This window comes from Gymnoscopelus braueri (assembly GCF_963280865.1).
Source record: "Gymnoscopelus braueri genome assembly, chromosome: 3".
NCBI classification, from domain to species: Eukaryota; Metazoa; Chordata; class Actinopteri; order Myctophiformes; family Myctophidae; genus Gymnoscopelus; species Gymnoscopelus braueri.
In genome coordinates this window covers 34,101,192-34,126,748 of record NC_137612.1, presented here as the reverse complement: position 1 = coordinate 34,126,748, position 25,557 = coordinate 34,101,192, and the positions used below count along the sequence as shown (strand labels likewise).

The 25,557-nt window shown below is 39.2% G+C and overlaps 2 protein-coding genes across 4 annotated transcripts in view; one reads left to right on the top strand and one right to left on the bottom strand.

Annotated features, from left to right (window-relative positions):
• The window catches only part of pax7a (paired box 7a), a gene marked incomplete at both ends in the record, with an annotated part of 57,199 nt that extends 52,758 nt beyond the window's left edge, over positions 1 to 4,441 (bottom strand). Inside the window, 4 exons of one of the 2 annotated variants that reach the window (XM_080423845.1) lie at positions 1,028 to 1,156; positions 1,651 to 1,795; positions 2,555 to 2,790; positions 4,357 to 4,441. In XM_080423845.1, coding sequence (XP_080279971.1) covers positions 1,028 to 1,156; positions 1,651 to 1,795; positions 2,555 to 2,790; positions 4,357 to 4,441 — 595 coding nt within the window. The remainder of the gene's footprint in view (positions 1 to 1,027; positions 1,157 to 1,650; positions 1,796 to 2,554; positions 2,791 to 4,356) is intronic. The other variant, XM_080423846.1, reaches the window with a different exon arrangement.
• Positions 4,442 to 19,436: 14,995 nt separating this feature from the next.
• On the top strand, positions 19,437 to 24,474 carry mrps16 (mitochondrial ribosomal protein S16). Of its 2 annotated transcripts, none has more exons than XM_080423854.1 (4): positions 19,437 to 19,486; positions 20,880 to 20,910; positions 21,864 to 22,130; positions 23,001 to 24,474. In XM_080423854.1, the coding sequence occupies exons 2-4, from the start codon at positions 20,898 to 20,900 to the stop codon at positions 23,132 to 23,134; spliced, it is 414 nt and encodes a 137-aa protein (XP_080279980.1). In that variant the 5' UTR covers positions 19,437 to 19,486; positions 20,880 to 20,897; the 3' UTR covers positions 23,135 to 24,474. The 2 variants fall into 2 exon arrangements, with proteins under 2 accessions (XP_080279980.1, XP_080279981.1); XM_080423855.1 differs by having other exon boundaries at positions 19,447 to 19,490.
• Positions 24,475 to 25,557: the final 1,083 nt, after the last annotated feature.

Sequence of the window (25,557 nt, the reverse complement as noted above, 5' to 3'; positions counted from 1 at the left end):
TGGCAGTGTCGTTTTAAAGAAGAAGGAGCCTTTGTGGAGTCTTATCTAAACCCAATTCACACCATGTTTGATGATCTAAAGGGCAACCTTTGTATCGTTTTGGAAATGCACGGTGCATGCATTCTTTTTCCATTAGCTCAAAAATATGCATAGAATGCTAGGCCTATACACAAAAATGTGCATAGTATAAATACAATATATATATATATATATATATATATATATATATATATATATATATATATATATATATATATATATATATATATATATATATATATATATATATATAATTATTATATATAGATTTTTTTTTAATGTCAAAGCAACTGCCATATTTGACTGGATTAAAAAGCATGATATTTGTTCTCAACTTTTCCCATTTTCCCATGGGCTGACTGTAGGTCTTTGGTGAAATAATTTGCCCCGCCTATAAGCGGACGTAGATCTTTACGTTAACTGACAAGTGGTGATCTGTCACTGACATTGATTGTGAAATGGGTCAACTGTCAGCTGTCGTTTAGAGCTCGTTAAATCAGTGAAAGGGGAATTTGTTACACAAATTAATTTTCTGCCGTTAAATGCCCAGGCTCTCATAAATAAATAATTAAGTGATCGGGTAACTGTTGGCTCGGAGTTAAAGGTAAGCAGGGATACATTCGCCAGCTATTAGCCCACCATGGATGTGAGAGAATCTCCCAAGAGGATGAGAAGTATATATCCATCTTAATGTGTGCAGCTTTGAGAGCTGGATTTGTGCTGCCATTAAATACCTTCAACAGTAACTAATAATAATAAAACAGAAACTATATAATGATAATTATTATTAGGCCTATTATCATTATTATTATACAATCCACGAAAAACTATGATGAGTTTAATGTAATTTATTGATTATTGAAAATTATTGATTGTTAATAATATTACACCTATTATTAACAATACATTAATTAATACAACTGATTATATAATATTAGCCTATTATTATAGCTGACTTATAGCAGTACTGCTGTTGTTATAAACTTACCTTTATCACCGAGGATGCCATCGATGCTATGCTTCGTTTTCTTTTCTCCATCGTCATCCTTTTTATCACAGTCATCGTCGTCATCTTTTTTGCCAAACCGGGCCCTCAAAACGCGACTGATGGAACTCACTAATGATGACGAAAATAAATAAATCGATGATTAGGCCTGAAAAGGCATTAGTCAAACTTAAGTTTTTTTTTGTTTTTTTGTTACATAAATATAGCCTATAGCGAACAAAGGTACCCGATATCAAACATGTTTGTGACAGTGGGGTCATAATATCTAATTGATTTAGTTATTATACTTATTATATTAATCAATTGAAAGGTGGCCACATTGCTCGCCTATGCTGTTCCGTAGCTACATTTTAACCCACAATTCTATAATATTTGTTAAGATATCGAAGTCAGGAAAGGAAAGAAAGTTTGCAAGGTAAAAAAAATAAAAGAAAACGATTTTAGATTTCTTTGGCTATTAAAAAATAGCATGTATACAAGCTCATAGCGCGGCACCGAGGGACTTGCTATGAGCTGGTAGATCTGCTATTTTTGAAAAATCGTGAAAATGTGGGCAAATCTTTGAATATATTTGTTTCACTGATAATAAGAAATGGAGTGCTTACCAGAGGGAGCCTCACCTGAAGGAACCGTGCTTCTGTCGCACACCCCGTCCTTCAGCAGCTTGTCTCGGATCTCCCAGCTGAACATGCCGGGGTTCTCTCGCTTGTACTCCTCGATCCGCTTTTCAACGTCCGGAGTTGCCACCTGCTTTAGTTTGGAAATTGTGCGATGGAAAATAAAATGAAATAAAAGAAATAACCAAGAAGGGCAGGGGAGTGGATGGATGGGACATCGAAACACATTTTAATATAAAGGATCACTTCAGGGATCTGCTGTGAGCATTGCAATAATTTGACACATTGTCAATTTGAAGAGAATTGTTTTTTCACTTAAATTCGACCGCATACAAAAACAAGAAGTAAATCCTCATTTATATATAGCCTACTACTAATACTCAGTACGACGGTGTAGCTTGCTTTAGGCAAGGGACACCGTCGTACGGTGAAAATTAAGCTAGTCTGTCAGCCTACTACAAAGTTTGTTGTATAGCCTAGCTTTCCCAAACAGTGGGTCGGGACCTTTTTATGGGTCACGAGTAAATATCTCTTAACATTTTGTTTTTAGTTATTATTATTTCAAAACATATGCAAAAAATGCATATTCAAAGATTTTTCTAAAGAATCTCATGAATAAATAAAACAATTCCATAAATTAGAAAACAAACGTTCAATGAAAATAGCCGATCTACAAGCTCACAATGCCTCACATTGCTATGCCTTGTGAGCTTGTAGATCTGCTATTTTCACTAGCTTGGGTCGTGAGAGCTCGAGCTAAAAAGTTTGGGAACCAGTGGCCTCTATAGCCAAAGATGGATGTTGCTACAGGTAAAAGGCCTATATGCTGCTACATGTCATGATGCCAGGCCAACGGGTGGCCATGCATCCTGCCTTCCATGGGTCCACTCACCCTGGGTTTACTGCCTCCGATGGCCCCGGGCCGGATCGAACCGGTCTCCTGATACCGACAGAGGATCTTGGAGACACAACCGTGAGAAACACGTAGCTGTCGCGAGATTACGCAGGGTCGGATGCCGTGGTGGGCCATCTCTACTATCTTATGTCGGATATGGTTGGGCAGAGGCCTCCCGTTGATGAACACTCCGCCGAGCTGGTTGACCCGACCTTGGCCCAGGGGGGTTGACACTGTTCCACAATAAACAATGCAAGTCTCATCAAAACTGTCATATCCTGAAATGTCAAGGCAGAGTAGTCAAGTTAGGTGTTCACTGTCTGGAGAGAAAGATGAAACAGTGTTTATTATTAGGCCAGTGGTTCTCAACCTGTAGGTCCCCACAGGATTTTTTTTTTTTTTGGGGGGGGTGTCCTCAGATGAAGTGACAATGAAGTGACAATTTAAGGACATTTAATACAAAGAAAAAAGACCATTACTGCATCAAAAGTAATCAACAAACTATGCTATAACAACTTGTCAAACATTGGCCAAATTGACAAAAAATATAAGAACGAGGCAAAAATTGTGAAAATAGCCTATCTACAAGCTCACAATGCCTGTAAGCTTGTAGATCTGCTATTTTCACAATATTTTCACAATTTAAAAAATATAATGCCTCAACTCCTACAATTCCAAGTGCTGTCAGGGTGGGGGGAATGGTTATTTTGGGGGGTCAGGGCCTGAAAAGGTTGAGAACCACTGTATTAGGCTGTAGAATTGATCAATAATATTACATGGCTCTTTTTGTATATAGGGCAGGCCTACTCTTAATTGTTTCACAAAAGTGGTATGACTATTTGATAACACGGCCTCAACGTTGTGTAAAAAAACAACAATTACACATGTAGGCTATACAAGTCATGTGAAATCTACCACCATAGAACTGGGCCTATTAATTGGGCTATATAGAATGAGTCACCTCAACATTATCATCTTATACATTTTCAGAGGAGCATATCATGCTAAATTCGTTCGCGGTCAGTCTGGCTGACAGGATGCATCAAAGCACTTCACTATCCAATTTCACATTCAAGAGACACTAAAGAGTGTGCCACTTGGCACCTTGATTATTCCTAGGCATGCTGTACAAATATTGATGTGATCCTTTGAGTCCTCTCGACGCTGTGTTGTATTATTGCCATTTCCAGCAGCCGGACACTTCAACAAATCCCAGAGCTTGAGCAACTTGCGAGCTACGTGGTTTTTGTGCGTTTTACTTCGGAGCTCTTGAGCACGAACTGGATGTAATGGGAAAACTGCTCCCATAAATGCATGCAAATACAAATTGATCTTTTTTTTCCGCGCATGTGTTTAGACGTCTCGAACGTCTGGCAGCAAACCGCGTACGAAATTAACGATTTGGTTAATGTAATTTGTAGCTATAACAGATTACAGGCTATAACAACGTGCACTAAATGCAGCATTCAGACAGTAGGCTATAGGCTATAACATTGTGCTCTAAAATGCAGCATCCAGACAGTTTCCCTATCCGTTTTAAAAAGCACAATTTTACTACAATTTAAAAAGTGACTATGTTAAAAACGATGCTAATTCGTTTTCATGTTAACACTGCTGTCAAAATAGCTCAACTTCTGTTAAGAGACTATCGTCTACTTAGCATAACAATTGGTTATGGTCGTCATTTAGCCTAATGGTTGAATACACACCTTGGATAAGTATCAAATAGGCTGATAATATAGCTGATGGGTATATGGATGGTGGTGTAATTAATTAAAAGTGATTGATTGATTGCTTACCTTCCAGAGGAAAGCCATTGCGCGGATAGTTCTGGCCTGGCACAGGGCGCATCATTCGAGGCATTGTTCCCTGTAAAGTAGCCATTCTAGCCACTCAGAAAAAACAGCGATCTATAGTTCTACAAAGTCCAGTCAAAAAAATCCGCGTGGATGTGGAAACAGAATATCTTCAAATGCCAAAAAAAAAAAAAAAAAAAAAAGAACAGGAAAAAAACAGGTCTCAACAGTTATCGAAACATATAATCCCAAACGGAGAAAGTTGTGGATGAAGCCTGCTTCCACGGGGGGAAAAGTGATGATGCTCGTCAGTGAATTGCCAAATTAAAACCTCGATCAGGGAAGAGTGTGTGTGTAGCAGGCTATATGCAGAAGGGAGGGGGTGCAGCCTATACCTACACTTTTGGGACTGAATAGTGTGTTTTTTTATTCTTTGTCTTGATATGGTTTGTGGTCAGTATAGTTTTGATATTAAACGTCTGCTTGCTGGGGTGGAAGTTTAAGGGGGCAACTTTAGAGGCACGTTGGAGGAGGAGACATGCAGCTCTCCCATAGGCTCACCAGCCTTTCTTTTATGTACGATAGAGAGAGAGAGAGGGTTTAGCCAGCGCTCTGCCCACCAATCAGCACACAGCAACAGCATCCAGAGAGCACATTCCACTTTTAATTCATCGCTATACCTCCCAAGTAAGACGACCTGGCTATACAGAAACATTCCAAATATATTATATATCACAATAACATACAGACATTTGGCTTTTATTGTGTTCTCTATGCTTTCTGGTTTTGTTTTGTTTTATTTATTTATTTGCACAATAAAAAACAGTACAAAGGTATAACATTATTAAAAGACAGAGACATAAGTGCAGGTGAGAAAGGAAACCCATATAGGGCTTATACAAGGTTCTCACCTGAAATAATAAACAAGTAGTAAGTTAAACATAGTAATCAAACGTTCTCTCTCTCGCTTTCTGACATTTTCATTATATTTCCTGATGTATTTCACATGCAGTTTCGAAAAACATACTATACGGATTTAAAATAATTTAGTTCCAGCCAACGTTATTATTTTTATTTATTATTTTCAGATTTGACTTTTGCTACATTGATGCAGGTCTGCCAACTCAAAGAGTAACAATTAACAATCATGAGTGCCTCACCTTTTGTTATATATTCAAATGAATGGCCGAATTGTTTCCTAATTTGTATAGGTAAGAAAACAAATTATGATTTTTAAGACTAGTGCTAAATCATATATCTGCATACCAAATATCACAACCTATATTTTTTTTAGAACCATAACGTGTTGGCTACAGCCTAAATCTTGATCCACCTTCCGTCTCCTCTGATAAATTTCCCACCCAGCAACCTGCTGCAATTTTGTCCCCCATGCAAAATGTCTTGTGAATGAAACATGCTGCCCATTAAGTTCATCGCCTATGATGTGATTTCTGAATGGGCCAAGACTTGCACAAAAACTACCAGGCTTAACCCAGACAGAAGATGGCTTTTGGCTTCTTAACCCCTCAATTAACTCAATTTGCGTATCAAGAATGCTAAAATCGTTTCTAGCCGCTTTTGTGGTAATTACAAGACTTGCATCGACCCGCCTATTGATGACAACAGGTTGCCATGCCCTGGATTATTCCACGGGATTATATATTGAAGAGTAATTGCTTAAAGGTAATTGTTCTAAAATAACGTGCAACTATTAAAGTCGAATAAAATAAATCAGGTAAAAAAAAAAAAAGGAAGGAAAAAAAAGTGCATGTGTCAACTCTGTGGGCCCACCGTGCATACAAAATTGTGTGACAATTGCCGTGGCAAACACTCCTGGTGGAAGGCAATTTCACAAATAATTTTAGCAACAATTAGGGAGTGTGGAGGGGTGAAATGGCGATTTCACATGCAGATGTGCCGGTGGGGAGGACCTGGTACCCTGCCGAATAGCTATGACCCTCACTCTCCCAGCTTTGGTTTGCTTCACATGGGATAGAATAGCACAAAGAGACCGCCTCAGCCTCCTGGGAAGGCTCAACGAGCATTGGATTAAGTCAAGCATCAATCAATGTGAAATCCAAACAAAAGCAAATTTCAGAAACTCTTATATGGAAAGCTCACCATGACCTTTTTTTTTAGGAGTATCTCTCTCCCTCTCCCTTATACCCTCATCCCCCTGTTTGGGTTAGTGGTCATATCTTCCACAGGTATAGCCTATCACAGGTTCTCAACCTTTTCAGGCCCTGACCCCCCAAAATAATCGTATTTGAACAGGGGACCCCCCAGATAAATATTGTGAAAATAGCCAATCTACAAGATCACAAGCCTTGCAACATTGTGAACTTGTAGATCGGCTATATTCATTTTTGCCTCTTTCTTATATTATTTTACAATTTGAACAATGTTTGACCATTTTTATAGTATAGTTTGTTGATTACTTTTGATGCTAATGGCAACAAAAAGAAAAGGTAACCCTAACCCTAACCCCAGATGACACTGCTTCTATCACATGAAAACCACACATGTCCAACAGCTAAGCTAATATCCCTGCAAGCCTGGAAACGTAATATTGTCTGACCGTTATAAGTTGTGTAAACCATTATGAAATTGGTAGCATAATATTAATTTGCTACAGCAGTTAGGCTATGGATAATTAAGCCCAACCCATGCCTTAATCGCATTTTTAGGGATAGTAGCCTACAATAATAAATTACAAGGCCATTATTGATTATCGAGTAAATTAAATTAAATTAATCATTATTATACTATTTACACCAGTGCCTTTTGGCATGTTTGTCAATGCTATTTCAATTTGATACATGCCAAGTCTATAATTGCATTCTTCTTTTCACGTAAGAAATATGTGCAGAAATGTAAACAATAGTTTAGATTCAAGTTCCACTGAACTAAATTCAATTTGAAGTCACATTTTACTAATCAAATTTAACTGAAACAATAATGTGCCTATTATAGCCCATTTATGACAATTATGTTTTCAGCCTAGAACTATCAGAACATTTGCATTTACTAAACCAAAACGATAAGATCACACATGACAATAAATAATTAATTTGGTCTTTCAGTTATATTTTATCACTAGCCTATACTACTAGCTCCAATAATCACTCTAAACTTAACACACTGGTCCAGTGTCCACTAGTGGGTGACTACATTTCATTCTGTCCATCAATTTGTTTGTGTTGGGAATAGCAAAAACAGCATAATGTGACCATACACAGAGCTATTCCACATGCACAGACCTTTCCTATAGTGAAGGATTTCCAGACTGAACATGGCCTGTGGCGTTTACTTCACACCCTAACCCAGTTACGAACCTGTGGGCCAGGGCCCGCTGATGGGCGGTGAGGGTTTTGGAAGTGGGCCCCCAAATAGGCTAATTGTCAAAAATAGTGATAATATTAAATTAAAACATTTTAATGTTTCTTTAAAACCTTGAAAATTTGGTTTTCTTTATTATACAGATAAATTGGAACTTCAAGTTTTCCATGTTGGTTCCATGAATCCAACCCAGATCACAATCGATTGATCATTAAAAAAAAAAAGCTCTGAAAATGCACAGGGCCCACCCATCTGTCCTCTCTTAAGTGGTCAGATGGGTGGGCCGAGAACGCTCTCAAGATTCTCAAGTGGGCCCTGATCACAAAGGGTTGGGAACCACTGTCCTAACCTGAATTCATCCTACATCTGACTCAAATGGAACTCTGTCACTTACATTTCTTTTTCAGTTCTTGCAGACAGAGATGAGCTGAGTACACGTACATTTTCTTTCAGGATATTGTCTGCAATCTTATCTTGATCAGGGCTGCTCTTCAAACACTTTCATAGCCTCTCATTATTTGTGCCATGGCAATTATACCCAAGTTTTCATTTTTGCTTGTAGGTGCAATACTGCCATTTCTCTCCCATCTATTTTCATTTAATCAGTTCATACACAATGTTTAGCTATTCATATGGAGGTGCACAGACAGAAAACACCTTTGATGAAAGGCATTGCCAATTTAGACCTTATCTTTCACTAAGCTGAACAAAGGCAAGAAACATGGGGATTAAACCCATTTAATATGATGAAAACTTTCATTTTTGTTTCCATTTAACAGATAGCATGAAGTAGTAACCAAATTATTAACAATCATTAGACATTTTCCAGATTATATTTAGGCCCAAATATTGCAATATTATCAAAATTAACCAAAAAACAAATCACACCTTTTCCATGCACTCAGAAATTCTCTATTTCACTGATGTACAACAAATCAATTCATATAAAGCTTATTGATAAACTACAATTCACATTTACTACTCACTACAATATGCTTATAGCAAACTGGGTTCAATTTACCAGACAGGTTATAACACAGACAGAATACCACAAGCTCTCATGCATTCATGCTCTGTTTGCAATCGAGAGAAACAATGAATAGAATGGCTCATAGAAAAACTACAAAAAATTGAAAATATTGTACATCTTAAATCATAAAGAAAAACCTACATGCTGCAGATACAGTATGAAAGACAACATCCTGAGTGTTTATTTGACTCAGAGAGTGTGAAAAGTGACCCTTATGGGTATATTTTAAATGTATACGTTTAAATCAATACTTTTCCAGTGAATGAATGGAAATGTGATCAATTGAACGTTGTTCCATTTGGTAGGCATGCACATGCTTAAGGCAAATTCACCCAGTTTTGTTGCGGACATGCTGACCACCCATAACTAAATAGTCTTGTGGTTGAGCTTGGTAATTTGTTGTTCAGCACACTGACGTATGTGAGTTAGTGTGGCAATATCTGCACCAGTGCTTAATAGTTGAAAACCAAGAGAAAACAAAACTTCTGACAAAGATCATAGGGTTGATGCAACATATACGGTATGTCTCACTGATATAAATCAATGGTCACTAGGGGTTTTGAGATTCAAGAGGTTTTATTCATAACATGCTTATACAAGTACAGTACTGTGCGATGAAATGTTGGGCAGACTATGCCAGACTGTCCAAATAAAAACAAGGTATGATAAAAGGTGCAAGGTTTCGAAGTAGTAATATAAGTGTAAAATGTATAAAGTGTTGTCAAGTGTAGATATTTTAAATAACCTCTAGAACTTGGAATGGCACCTTCCCTGGATTACTGATACTTAACTATATGTTGCAACATATGGGTAAAAAAATCTAATCAGTTGACTGATTTACACAATTAACTACCATTAATCCAGATTGTGTTTTTCTTCCTTTTTTTAACAGTATTATTCAAATCACCTCCCCCGTCAAATCAAACTCAGCTTCTTCTATGCAACAGTAGAGTCTGTTCTCCTCTATGGCAGTGAATGCTGGACCCTGAAGCCAACCCTGCAGAAGTCTCTAGACGGATGCTACACCAGAATGTTGCAAGCAGTACTTCAGCAAGAGTGTAAATGTAACCAACAGGATCCTGTACGAGGGAATACCAAGGGTGAGCGAGAAGATTGCAGCCAGGAGAATGAGACTATAGCAGGACACTGCCAAAGGCATCAAGAGCTGCCAGCCAGCAAATTGGTGCTGTGGGAACCAACACACGGGCATCGGTCACGAGGACGTCCCACACTAACATACATGGATGTACTCAAAGATGCAGGAGCACAAAGTACCAATGAACTGGCCAGATGTATGGAGAACCGGGATGGCTGGCAGCGACGATGGAGGGCTCGTCTGAGGATGACCTAGAGAGAGATTCAAATCAGACTTCAGAGTACAAATATCCAGATGACTGGATGTCTTTAGAGCAAAAACAGTACACTCAACTTTTTTTTAAATCAATAATGATCTGTTAATAATAATGAGTACAATGGGACTGTCTGCAGAGCATGGATCAAATGATGAAACCCTGCAGGCAATCCTGTGCGATATGAAAAAAAAAGAAAGAATCAACTGCATCCCATATACTATCACCTGATTGATGCCAGTTGCAGATCTGCTGATCAAAACCACACAAAACGACTTTAAAAAAAAAATCAATATAAATGTAGGAAAATCATTTTTGTTGTCTAGTGTATTCATACTATCATAAAACATATACCAGAGATGGTGTATGACAACACATGGTTTAGCTGTAACCTTCTTTGTTCTGGCAGAGCTATGGTAATCTTTTGCCACACCAAAGGCTCTGCATGGAGAGACTGCCCTCAGTGGTTCTCAAACTTTTTCATGTCAAGAACCCCCAAATTATTGTGTATTTGGCCGCGGACCCCATCTGGTAATATTTTGTGCCAGGAACCCCCATACAAGTAAAAATGCTGTTGCTGATAAAATGTTTCAAAATGTGAAAACTGCTGATCTACAATCTCACAACATATTGTGGTCATATTGTGATGCGTTGTGAGCTTGTAGATCGTCTATTTTAAAATAGCCATTGTAGGGTTAAATGTTGGTAAACAGATTTTTATGCTATATTAACTAATTTGGCTGGGGACCCCCTGGAACCCCCCCCCCCCCCACACACACACACACACACCTGGACCCCATCTTGAGAACCACTGCCTTAGTCCATGGCATATTGTAAAAATCCTGAGTGTTAATATAATTCTGGGTGTGTACAAATGGACCCTTACCGGTCATGATTTTGCAAGTGGCAGGCAGCTCCCAGAGTGACGGTGTCTCCACTTCCACCGGAATCTTGTTAACGTGCTGAAGCATGTTCACATCTGCTCAGAATTATCCAAATGGGTAATCGCTTCCTTATGGGAATTATTTTATCAGGATGCAGAGGGAGAGCACACATACACTGTGTTATTTGGGAGAGCCTGCTGAACTGCTTACTTTGTGTTATAAGTTTAATTAGAGGAAACTGATTTGAGATATTCCTCTCATTAGGAGTAACACTTTAACAAGCAATTGAGGCATGACATGGTGATTTCTATACTAATAGGGGAGTGCAAGGTGGCTGTCATTCTATACAAAGCTTTGGATAAGAAGACCCACAGCACAGTTTGAACTGGCTTCGTGAACTCACACTGACGAGTTTCCTTTTTGCTGGATAATAGCAAATAGGGAACCATGTGTAATTCTTAGAACAATGCATACGAAACTACACGGGAGGAAAATCAAACAAGAAAAACTGACGGTCTGCTATGAACACTAGAAATCAAGACCATCAACGGTCCTAAAAAAAAAAACATTGTTTGGAAATGTTCATACATTCTAAAATAACTTGTTTAAACATTAGAATCTTTTTTTAAAGAGTTTATTTCATGCTATAAATCCTGCATAAGGGCCTCTTCAACTGTTAATATACAATTTCAGACATTTAAATGCCCATTAAATCTATACAGTTCCCCAATAACTCTTCCCTAGAGTTGATTAGAAAAGAAAATATTTAATTATCTAATGCAAAAGGAAACCTAAAAAAGTCTTTCCACATTCACTTTGCACATAATGTGTGGCAAGAGAAAGGAACAACAGCATATGTTGTGATGACATCTTGAGTCTGGTGTTTGAGCTACGAGTCATGGAGACATCCATAACTCAACCAGTGATCAAACGCAGCCAAAAGGCCACTTCAAGAGGGCAGCTCTCTCTGGATTTCCACAGAGGTCAGTAAGAGGTAGTACCAGAGACACGATCAACTGGACAAGGACACCTGGGATAATTCAGACAGACACTTAAAACTAGGCCAAAGAAATCAGCTCATCCCTCGAGTGTCGCTTGCCAGAAATAATAGATTAGCAAACTAACAATGCGGCTCATCCATGTTAGCTCACCATTAGCCTACCAATTCTATTGAGGGTTGAACCTGTTTTATACTTAGTTAAGCATCAATGTGCAACACCGGCGCACAACAAAGTATAAATTAAACATTACCGTGGAAGAGTGTATCGTGACAGTGACATGAAGCAAACAAGCAGCCCCAGCTGGATGGGTGCAGGTGGGTGCAAGGGGTGGCAGCAGTGGGGTGGGGGTGGTTCAGTTGATCTAGGGCAAAGTGGTTGACATCCTGTCACTGCTCATTATGGTGTGAATTCTGTATATTCAGAACAACAGGTTTACTTGGCACAGGCGGTAAAAGATACCGATGTGACACTCAAGACAAAAGGCTTGAGTTGGAAAGAAAGAGGCTGAAAAACTATATGAGCATATGAGAACAATAAATCATACCTAGAGATCTGCAGTACAGCACACAACATTAAAGGGGAATGAAACCCTAGGCCGATTTTGTAGTTTGTTTTCCTGCACAGGTTAAAAACTACAGGAGGGTAAAAACATGGCAGGCAGACCTTTAGCACACCGTGTGATGTAAACACACTTGCAACTAATAACGTAACAGGCGAGTTAGATTTAGGCATGTCATTAATGTTCAAGCATTGACAATAATGTTGACCGTCATTGCTTGCACACTGGCACAAAACCTAATTAATTTATTAGCTGCAGCTTCTACATCACAGTGTATTAAAGATAAGCCTACTATGTTTTTATCCTCCTGTACAGGAAAGCAAACCCCTTTGAGCATTGAAAACGGTCCCTAACACTTGATGTCCTTTTGAAGTACATGTAAATAAACTGGACATGTTGAGGATATGGCTTGATGGGTTTTAACCACATGAACCCTAGCGTACCTATTCTGGGGCAAATGTTCAGCAAAAATAACCGATCTACAAGCTCACAACGAGTTATGAGCTTGTAGATCGGCTATTTTCGGCAAAGATATTTGGTGTAGAGGGGGGAAAAAATGAGGGTGCCTACTGGTATAGACCCCTGGGGGACTCCGGTTAATATGAATATAGGGTTAAAGACTTTTTAAGTGGTTCAAGTGTGAAAGGAGAAGACATTCACGATACACGGCACAGCCCCGGTGATTAAGTGGTGGGTGCAGGGGAGTGAGGTGGAAGGAACCTAAAGCCAAGCCGCTGGGGCAGAGCTACAGCGTTCCTTCGCTCTGAGTAAATAAGCCACTAACACATAAACAACCAGGTCCCTGTGTACCCCGAGGCTCTTATCGCCCTGTGGCAGAGCTCACCTGTCCTTTTCTATTAAATGCTACAGCAGCAGTCCCAATAACGGACACTTTTCCATTTCTCCGTCACATGAAATCACGGAAGGCCAACCTAACTTCCACTTTAAAACAGTGTCTCCGTTTTGTTTATTTGACGATGGCGTTGGTCGGACGCTGGTGAGTTATCACTATGCCTCTGCTTCATAGTTCTGCAAACAACAAGGTATCATAGCATTGCCATGGTGTTTCGTTTTATTCAAGCTGTGGATCTCACAACGTCTTTGATGATTCGCTTCACGCCGTCACACAAACGCACTGAGATAATGGAATGGAACATAATGGAACGTTTTAAAAATGGTGTAGAACCAGTCATCATGGCTTTGCAAGCTGTGTTTTGAAGAGGGAAGACGCCTACTACACCATCCCTGAGACAAGAGTGGGTGTCAATGTCCTCAGACAAGGGCACCCTCTCACAGAGTAAAATCTTCAGTGTAACTTTAACCACATGAACCCTAATGCCCTTATGGGCGTGTCATAATAGGTGAAATGTTGGCGAAAATAAGCAAACATTCAACAAAAGTAGTTGAACATTCGGTGAAAATGGCAGATTAGGTGTAGAGGGGAAAAAAATAGTAGGGGACCAAGTATAGACGAGTGAATAATGTATATAGGGTTTAAGTGGAATGAAATTGACCCTTGGGGATCGAGGTGTCCACCGAGATGTTTTTTTCCAATGCAGCGTACGTTTTTAATCGTAGCGCCGTGTTTTTGGAAACGCCAGCAGCGTGGCAAGGCGCTGAATGTTTATTTTGCGCTGCGTGTTCACATCTGACATTTTTATCTGGGTGCCCAGGAAATGTTTCCAACTCTGGGTGCTTGGAAGCGTTTTTTTAGCAGAGCACCTTGCGCTTTCAGCTGGGATAAAATGCTTTGGTGGTCACGCGGCCTTACGTATCTGTCCTTTTAGTTCACACATCACAGTTCTACAAGGAGTAGCCTCATTTTCACTGCTGGATTTGTTCCATTACGTTCACTGGATTTCCCATCAATAAATTGTTATTGTTATCTTGTCTTCTTTGGGAATGTTGTGTAGATATTTCAATGTCGGACAGACAGAGCACACACGAGGTTCCCTTCAGAAAGCCTGAACATTATGAGTCTGAAGAATATTCCTGCGTTTGTCTTATACTTATCAAAATGCTTTTTTTTATATTAAAAAAAAAATCCCCACTCAATAAAAACAGACATTGATGGCACCTTGAAACATTTTGTGAATTCTTTGTAAAGAACAGGTTGCTGGCATCATTTCATTACAGTGGCCAGTGTTGCAATCCAGTTAGCTTGACCAAGAATTGTGTGTGTGTGTGTGTGTGTGTGTGTGTCATGTGATACCACCAGCATGCTTGGGTATCACGCTCTGATGTGCATGTCAAATCCACTTGTACTCTCTCACAACCTATCAGTCTGACTTTGTGGCTTCAGCTCTACTTGCAGAGGTCTGTGGGACAGTAAGGTAGAGAGCAGGTCCTGACCCCCAATGAGAGATTACAATGAAATGCCTCCATGAACTATCTGGCTCATTGATTCATAATCTAAAAGAAGTTCTACTTCATACATATATGAAGTGGTTTGCCAGATATAGGGATAGGGACAAATTATTAAGGCTTCCTGAAACAGCATGTGTGAAAGCTAAACCCAAAGTATTGTTACATATTTTCACTGACTATTTGAGATTTTCAAATAGCTCACATCTTGTCTACACAAGTCATCAGTCTGCTGGACATCATCAGATTGCAGCTATGCTTTCCATCACCAAATCAGTGACTGCAGACAAATGTTGGGGGAAAAAGAGAAAAGGAACAGAAAAAGAAAACGTCTCTTTGTTAAAGTAGATAAACGGCCGCATTTTGCATGCTACCACAATCAGTCTCACCACAACCATCTTTAAGATCCTTGTGTTAAAAAGGAGATCACTTGACCCCTCATGTGTGTGACCAAGCCCCCTCTTCCATTAGATAGCATACTCTGCTGCAGCTGGACACAGTCACTTAAACCAGTGGTTCTCTAAGAGGGGTCCAGGGACCCCCAGGGGTCCTTAAGGGGGTTCCAACGGGTCCCCAGCAAGGAATATCTTAAACATTAAGCACCATTTTAAACTTCATCCAAAATAGTAAAAATAGCAGAGCTACAAGCTCACAACGCTCATTCATGAAAAGTTTTCCCTATAACAACTTACTTAATCCACTTCGTCCCAAATGGACATAAGTCTTTGACGATCTGCCTCCATTTTCCTACATGCCCACAATAATGCCTGATTGAAAGTGGTTAATTTGACCATTATTTCACCAGAAGTTAGAGGTTAGTCCAATGTATCAAGATCCCCATTCAGATCATACAGGTTTCACTCTCTCTATCCACATAATAGACAATGCTAAATGGCTAAATTGTCATTGTAAGGCTACTACCAACTGGCCAGACTAATATCACTGCCGAGGGTTTTTTCTTTTTTTACACTGGCAGATTCGTCTGGTTTCCAGGCTAACCTTTACAATAACCAATTTACCACTGTGATGGTCAGTCAAGAAAACAACATGCACTAATGCACTACTCAGTGGGATTAGCTTTGTGCATGTTTTACTTTGTCTAGTTTGTCAAATATCTGTATTGTGAATTCTATGCACTGTACTCCCCTCTCCCTCTTTTGATCTCTGTACATTCCAATTCAGTTACTGTCTGAGATCATGGGAAATAACTTAAACAATAAATGTAAAAAACATACTATATGGTAGAAGAATGTGTACACATCAAAGGTTATGTAAATGTGTGTGCAACTGCTCTCTGAACGTCAGGTTGATCCACTATTAAATGAATCAGTTGGCTAAGACTTGGAACACTGTCTAATAGCTTCATTCTAGTCTAATAAAAGTATGTTTATACCTCTACCAAACCTTACGTCCACTATAACAACAGTGTGACAATATGAACGTTTAGGTAAGGATGTGATATGTAACTATTAATAGTTAAGTTATTGTCCTAGGAAGTAATCTGAAAAGACGTCTGAGAGAGAGGCCTCATCTTGACACCTTGGCCCAATCTCTGCTTGACAATCTGCCCAATTTATTTGATTTTGCTACAGAAATAGTATAGTTTAAATCAATTTATATGGTTATGATAAGGAAAACAAATATTTCCAATTATCTCAAAGGTAATGTGTTTATACAATAAACTTAATTTTAATGGTTAAATTCTTCCACATCAAATACGAACCATTATGATTCTACAAAAAAACATAAGGTCTTTCTTGCTCTAAAATTGAGCAAGCAAGTGAATTGAAGAAATAGTTTAACTTTCACTATCAGAGCTACTGATAAACTGGTACACACACACCATAATAAATCCCATCATTCCAAAATGCCTCAAAGCAACTCCTGAAAGATGTATACCACTTTATGTGTAAAGCCACACAGTGTTTGGTTATGTGTAACCTCATGCATTTCATATTTTGTCTTAAAGAAAAGAATAAGTAGCATCTGTATAGTCACATTAAAAGACAACAATTAGACAACTTAAGGCACAAGGTTTGAAGCAGGCCTGGTCTAAATGTAGGCCCCGCTTTCTGCCTTTTCCATGTATATTATATGGTCATCTGAGCGTCTCTAAGTGAACTGTCACAGATGATTAGAGCAGGAACAACTTGTCTTGCTGTCCCAAAGACCATGGGGTCCTCACGGGAGAGTGAGACGCAACTGGAATCAATGTCAGCCTTCAGATAATCACGCATTACAGATTCACCATGTAAGATGCATTTTGTTTGCTGCGTGAGTATGTAAAGCCGCTATTCATTTGCTGATTCTTTCCACCGAAAAGTGGTCAGCACACAGTAACGAGGTGCTTCCCTTGAATTGCATCTCAATTGAGGGGGAAAAGAAGCGTTTTATCTCACATAATATTATTCAAAAGTTCCTTGAGTACAAGTCATGTCGTGAAAACGTGTTATTGTCTTCAATTACAGATGTGTAAACAGCAAAAACACAATATAAATTGATTTGTGTTGATAATGTGAAGAATTCTGTATTGTTCAATTTGACCCATTGTTGACTTTTCTCTAAGAATGCTTAAATAACTATGGTGAAAGATAGGTACACTCCATCACAACTGACATACAGTATTAGGGGACATTTTGGTATACAGTATTAGGGGATATTGGTCATTTCTTGAGAGCATTAAAATGAGAAATTGCATTACAAATACAGACAGTCAGGGATGGTATAAGATACTGGTATGATACAAATGGAAACTCCTCTACTTTTCATGTCTTCACTGACCTCTCCTCACAGACAACCACGTGTTTATCACATCAGAGTGTGAAATCACCATGTTCTAGGACAGGAGGATGAGGGCTTTCCAAAGGTCGGACATCCAGAGCTAATCAGACAAAGCACTGACCCCTCCATCCACGGGGTCACTTTCAGGAAATCAATGTTTTTGTCTTACTAGGGTCAGCAGTAGAAACTGGTTGAAACCAGTTGTAGGCCTATTAAGCCTAATTATAAAGATATTATTATTAGGTATTTTACTATCCATAGCTCTGGACAGTCCATAGCTCAGCCAATAGGAAACAATTGTGTAGGCTAATAATGTGTCATACAGTCCTGTTATCGAGTTGTTTAGTTTGACATTACAGTGAAAATATCATTAAATGTTAGTTTTTCTTCAAATAATGTAATTTCCAAATATCCAGTTTGAGTCAGAATCAACAACTATTTCATAACTTTGTAAACTGGATAATTTTATGTCTGTACGGTTCAAAAAGTAAGCGCAGAGTGTAGTACAACGTCGCCATCTAGCGGCCATAATAATTTGAGAGTGGGACACAGACGTAATGCAGTGGTGGAATATTTGAAGGAGATAGTGAGATATGATATAATAAATACCTAGTGATTTCTCCTCCCTTTCTTCTGTTTGACCATTATTATATAATCGTTGAAGTATTATTCCTATTTGCAGTGGTGGAAAGTAACTAAGTACATTTACTCAAGTAGCCTACTGTTTTAGCCTACAATTTTTGTATCCTACAATTTTGAGGTATTTTTTTTACTTAACGGGAGTATTTCCCAGTTCTCAGTACTTTTACTTCTACTCCATTACAGATCAGAGGAAAATATTGTACTTTTACTCCACTACAATATGCAAACTTTAGTTACTAGTTAGGCTACTTTGTACTAGATTTTGATTATCTTTACAAAACCACTTCAGCCCTTTTTTGGCCATTTGAAAATAGCAGATCTACAAGTTCACAATGTGACGCATTGTGAGCTTGTAGATCGGCTATTTTCTTGTGAAATTGGTCAGTCTGCATAATGAGTACTTTCTACTTTTGGTAATTTAAGTACATTTTAATGCCGATACTTTTGTACTCAAGTACATTTTGAATTCCGGACTTTTACTTGCAGATTATTTCTACATTGCAGTGTTGATACTTTTACTTAAGTAAGAAATGTGAGTACTTGTCTTTTTCCACCACTGTATTTGTCTAACGATGTGTGAAGTAATCCAGGGACTCGGTACTACACATTCCGGTACAGTAGGTGGCGACACGCACCTGAAAGCAATATCCCGCCATAAAACTAAAAGAAGAAGAAAAGGAAGAACCATTATGACCCTCTATGATTATGACGGGACTTCCAGTGTTGCCATGTCGGCTTATTATAAGCGACTTTGGGCTTTTTTGCTTGTAAATATGAATTGGTCCTTGCAGGTTGCGCTTTTTTGGGGTCTGGTTTCCAAAGTGTAGTTGATTATTTGAGCTTTTTTCCTAATGTTGTTTAAACCAGTGTTTCTCAAACCTTTTCATGTCAAGGACCCCCAAATTATTATGTATTTGTCCACTGAAAAAACATTTGTGTCAGGGACCCCCTTGCAAGATTTGCGTCGTTTCAGAAATATAATCTTTCAGATTTTTGTCCAAGATTTTTTGGAAAATAGAAGATCTATTCTACAAGCTCTCAAAGCGTTGCATCACGGGCTTGTTTTCATGGACCTGGTTGCTTATTTCTCACAAAACCTGGCAACACGGGACGTAACTTCCTGCGTACAGTAAACATGGCTGCGTCCTGAAAGTCACATTATTCCCAAACAGACGGTGCTAACAGTAAGTCTTAACTGTTTACCACAACCAAACGTCATTATATTATACATACCAAGCTTTAACAACAGACATATTTGAGCTTCACTTAAACAGCGGCAAAGGTATTTAAATCAACCCAATGTTGTGTGACATGTTAATCTAGCTGTCGTCTATCTATGGCAATGCCAGTTATGTAGCTGTTTAGCCCTAGATGGCTGTGATATTACATACATCTCTCATGTATTCAAAAGAATACGGGATAGGTGGGCACTATGGACATCGGGCATCTGGGCACCTCCATGTCAAATTGGCAATTTTGACCTAAATGTTAAAACATTCTTGTTTGTGCCACAAAATGACAGGACCGGCAGGACCGGTTTTGTAGCAACTGTAGAAATATTAGACCTTAATTCATTGTCGAATGTTTAAGCATGTTTTTGAAATACATGAAATGTATGTAAGATCACAGACATTCTAGGGCTAGTTTTAATCATGTATACTTTATTTATTTATTTTTATTTTTCCATACTGGAAAAGATGGGTAGCCAATTTAACACCTAGCTGCCCACTTTTCCTTGGTGCCTACCTATCCTGTTACCATTCCAAATACACAGCCATAGATCACACCTACTGTATGCCCGCCTGGGTAGCAGACTGATGTTGGCGGTGTTTAGGTACTCACCCAATAATGAATTCCTGCGACTTGGGAGTCCGATATTGTCCTTTAGTTTCATATCCATTTGAAAGTTCTGACAGAAAACATGTTTTTAGTAAAATATCTCCACTTTTCCACGAGCTGCACTCGGACAACATTCTCTGGACTGAACAAATGAAAACTTCCTTTGGGAACGGGGAGCACATATGTATGGTACACACATTTAACAGGTGCATTGTGATTGGTGTGTGGGGTAATTAATCACACCTGTTAATCCTGTGTCCCATACATATCATATGTGCTCCTTTGGGGAGTGCTCCCACATTATGTTCAGAGATTTGTTCAGTCCAGCAATCATTTTGGGCCCGTCACTGACAGAGAATGTTGGCCATGTGCAGTGCGTGGAAATGTCATTGTGGAGATCTTTTTACTAAACACAATAACACATGTTTTGTGACAGAACTTTCAAATGGATATGAAACTAGAGGACAATATCTGACTCCCCAAGTCGCAGGAATACATTTTTGGTTGAGTAGTACACACGCAGCGCATGTTAAACACTGCCAAGATCAGTCTGCTACCTGTGCGGGCATAGGAGCGATCTATGGCTGTGCATGTGGAATACATGAAATGTATGTAATATCACAGCCATTCTAGGGCTAGTAGTTATTCATGTGTTTAGTATAATATGTTATATTATACGATACAAGTCTGCTTGTTAACACTGCTAATTTATGGCATTTCTTTTTATTTCTGTTGCAGGATAATTCAACAAGCAACATGGTGCATCTTTGTAAGTATTTTAAAGTCTATTATTTGATGGCGATGTCAATATGCTATTTGCAAGGTCGGCTCACTTAGTCCTAGAATTCTGATATTCCTTTCATTACAATACATTACATGTATGACATTTACAGCCATAGAACATTCGATGCATTTTCACGGAGGGATTAGTTTTCTCAGGCATTCTAATTTGTAGTGCTCCATGATGTGTACTCACCCACTAATTAATTGCTGTGACTGGTCAGTTATTGTCATCTAGTTTCATATACTTTTGAAAGTTCTGGCCAAAAACGTGGTGTGTACGTCAAATGTCTCCACACACAAGGACCACATTCTCTGTACATGACAGTGACACTGACGGGATAACATTCACGGTGTACTTTACGGCAGCACTGAACACATGTAAACTATTTGCACATGTATGCGCAACACCTGGCAGTTTGTGTGCCTCATACTCGTGTTCATATTGAAGGAAGTTTGTATGTGTTTAGTGCTGCTGTGAATGTCATCCTGTCACATACAGAGATTGTGGTGCGTGTGTATCTTGTGAAAAAGTGAATCAGCTGAAATGAAAAATATGTTTTCACACTTTTAGAGCATATCCGTTTGTGTATTTTTATGTCAAAAGTCCCTAATGGTCCAATCTTTATTACTTCCTGTCAAAAAAAGAATGGTGACTAATAGGTTGCAATATACTACTACCGAAATGCAACGCAAACATCTTGTTAGTCGCTTGCAGCTAGCTGTAAACAATGTGTACAAATGTACTTCCCTACTTGCTTTATATCGCATTCTAAAGTTTCATGTCCTAACTGGGATTTGGACCCAATGTTTTTGCACTCAGTCAGGACATAATAATTATGTAATCAGAACATTCATTGCCTGATCCACCAGGGACGGAGTCAGTAAAAACAACTGCATGATGTCTCCCCTCCTGCTTATTGTGTCCATTTCTCCCTGCAGCGTCCATCCTCCTAAAGAAATACCATGGGGGGTATGTTGTCATCAGATTTGCCATGGCTGGCCATAAACAGGCCAACAGACCCTTTTACAGAATCGTGGCAGCGTACAACAAAAGGGCACGAGACGGCAAATACATAGAGCAACTGGGTTCCTACGACCCCCTCCCCAACATCTACAACGAGAAGCTTGTCAGCTTCAACTATGACAGAATCAAGTACTGGATGGGATGTGGGGCGCACACGACAAAGCCGGTGGCAAAACTTCTAGGTGTGTATGCACTGCACTCCATTCATATATGAATGGAATATCACTCATGTCAGGGTGGAACAATATTGCTCAATCTTAACATATTTCTTTTAAGGGTGACGTGTTTAATCAAGGAGGTCCATCCTTCGCTGACAGCCTACAGTACACCCCGTCAGCAATTGTCCCCAATAGAAACACATTTCATATTTACTGTTCCCTGAAATGCTTTATTTTTTGCTTTCCATATGAACGTGCAGTATATCATGACAGGAATCATTCGTTCAGTGTAGCCTTTATGGAACTCTGCCACACCCAGAGGATCGAAGAATGCTACGGTAAAGCCCATTATGTCGTCGCACAATAATAGTCCTTTTGTGGTCTAGCCATGGAACTGCTACAAATGATAGAGCCCAGAATTAATTATGTAATGATAGATAAATACAACTTCAGGACATTTGGGTTGGCTTCTTAACAAGAAAAGACAAGGAAAGAAGAAAAAACATGAACATCCCAGAAAAGATTAGAGCAGAAAGGTCTGCACAACAAATAGCTCCCATAAAAAAGGATTTTATTTAATGCAACAAAGTGACGTTTTGAGCAACAAGTTCTTCCTCAGCTCAGACTAAACAGAAAGTAACCATCTTAAGTACCCATAGTCCCTACTACAAAACCATGAGATGAAACCACATCTGTTGCATGTTGCCATCAGTCACATTATATATAATATTGCTATTCATATTTCACATACACATATGTTTACACAAGGTAAATCTAGACTTCTTTACCCCCATAAAGTGCTTGTCCCATCTGGGCAACATTGGACAGCTCTTCAGCAGTTACCCCTGAAATTGTGTAGTGAACCTTGTGATTTATTTTTCTTCTTCTCTGCAGGATTGGCTGGGTTCTTCCCTCTGCATCCCATGACTGTGACAGACGCAGAGCGTCAGCGTGAAGCACAGCAGGCAGCAATAGTGACAGAAACAGAGGAAGGACCGGAGGATGGAGAAAAGCAGAAAGAACTATGAGTGGCAGCTGGGAAGAGTGTGTGTGTGTGTCTGTGTGAGTGTGTGTGTGTGTGTGGGGGGGTGCTCATGGCAACATCCTGTATTGCACAGTGTGCAGTAGGCTATTATTGTTTTTGTAGGAGGCGAGACGTAAGGGTGCGCTTGGTTTTGGCGGAGGCGCGCCGTCTGAAGCGGATTTGAGCCACGAGAGGCACCGCCGAGCGAGCTCAGGCGAGCGAGTTGCCTTGCCGAAAGTTGCAAAGTCCGCTTCAGCCGACTCAGCCCCGTCCGAGTTATGTCCCCCCCCCCCCCCCCTATTTTCGGTATTTCCGAGACGTCTACACCGCCTCTTGCGCAGCCCAAGTGAACACAGCCGAGCGCTCCCTACCCCCATTTCAGCCAATCACAAGCCGCGTCTTGCATCCTACGAAAACAATAATCACGTGCAGTAGAGCTGCAGCTAGCATTTACTTAGCAATTATTAGTTTCGATTACTTTTTCAATTTATCAAATAATTGAGAGGGATTTGTATTGATAGAAAAAAATGCCACACGTCGATCAGCTTGTCAGATTGTTGGTACCCAGCATTGCCCAGGTTATTGCGTGGGTGATGTAGGCTCTCTCCCTACCCCTACCCCTCTTACTCTACCTCCCTCCCTCTCACTCTCTACGTCTGTATCTCTCTCTCTCTCTTTCTTGCTGATTGAGCTCTGGCCTAATGTCATACACAACAGAAACCGATGGCTAACCAGTAACCACTGATTTGAGCTAACATTGCAATTTCTGTCTGTACGACGCATTGACGGACAACTTGAACTTCATATAGATAAGATACATTTTAATGAATGAAGCAGCTCTTCTGATAGATGATTTTTTTTAATCTATTACATTGATTAGTTTGATTATTTGTTGCAGCCCTAGAGTACAGTAGTTCATGTGTTTATGAATCCATCCATAATCATATCACACTGAACCATTACCATGCCAGTACCACCACAGATGTATGTTTGTACATAACTGTTTTGTGTGACTTCATAAAGTTAAAACGATACTGTATTTTTGTGTTTTTTCCCCACCCCTAATCATTATCCATGCAATGACAAGTAAGAATTGTATTTACTTGTTTGGATCCAACATAGCATTATCCCCTTTCCCCTTTTTTGTTTCTTTTTCGGTCTCCTGCACACATGAAACAATACTACTTTAAGTGACTTCTTCAAACAGGAACATAATGGAAATGTGTGACAGGAATGTATTCAAAATTCGACTTGAGTAAAAGTATTGGCATTCATATATATTTAATATACTTATGTAGTGGAGTAGAGTGCATTCTGGGCTAACCGTCAATAAAGTAAAGTAGTTGATCGCTTGATAGCGTTTTCTTAAGTCAACAGTATATTGTTTTTCTATAATGAGCTAACTTAAAGCTGTTTGATTTTGGCTGAGGGTAACGGGTCAATGGGACACAACATAACTTTAACTTTACAAAATACCAGAGTTGGTGTAATCGAAGTTTGCATGTTGGGCCATTCATAATTAAATGCAATTGCTCCAGTGGTGCTATTAGTGGCCAGCATAGAGAAATATGGGTGTGCTGTAGGCCTACTTGTGTGATTGTTTGATAATTCTCAATACACAGACAGGACCAGCTCAAGGTCCCCAGGACAAGGCTTGTAACAGAAGGCAATAGAGCATTTTCCGCAAGGGCTCCACGTTTTTGGAATAAACTTCCATTGGACAGGCTACTTCAGTGGCCACTTTTAAAACTCTTAAACGTATTCCTATAAAATGGCTTTAACTAGAGGAATGGACAACTAGACTGTTCATTCTTGAATTTCGGTTTTATTGCCCCTTCCATGTTCTTATTGTTTGTTCTGTTTTTCCACACTTTGCTTGGCTGTGGTTTTTATGTCTGTGAAGCACTTTGTAAACATAGTTTTTAAAAGTGCTATACAAATAAAGTGTATTATTATTTGCCTGCCTACTGTATAGGGTAGCGTTCAAATGCAACAGACACCAAGGCCCTATAGAAGCTATATGATTTTGCTAGCAAATGGTAAATGACATAAGATGCGTTACTTTCTTGCTGCCTGATAAATAATCCAGCTGCAGCATTATATTACGACAGTTCATGTTATCACAATGAATTACTTACATATTTTGTTAAAGTAGCTTAGATTTTTACCCACAAAGAATTCACTTTGTTAGGCTATAGATGTGATTACATGTTTCTTCACTAGATGGCGTGCATAGTGCATACTTTTTACACATAGAGTAGAGTTCTAGGTCAGGTCCATGAGTAGGTCTACATCTATAATAATAGTAATAATAATAATAATATTGTAAAAATATAATGCATTCTGAATGATCAGTAACTACTCAAAATCTAGAGTTTGTTCAGCCTTCTGTTGATCTGTATAGGCTTTTTATTTAAACGTTATCAT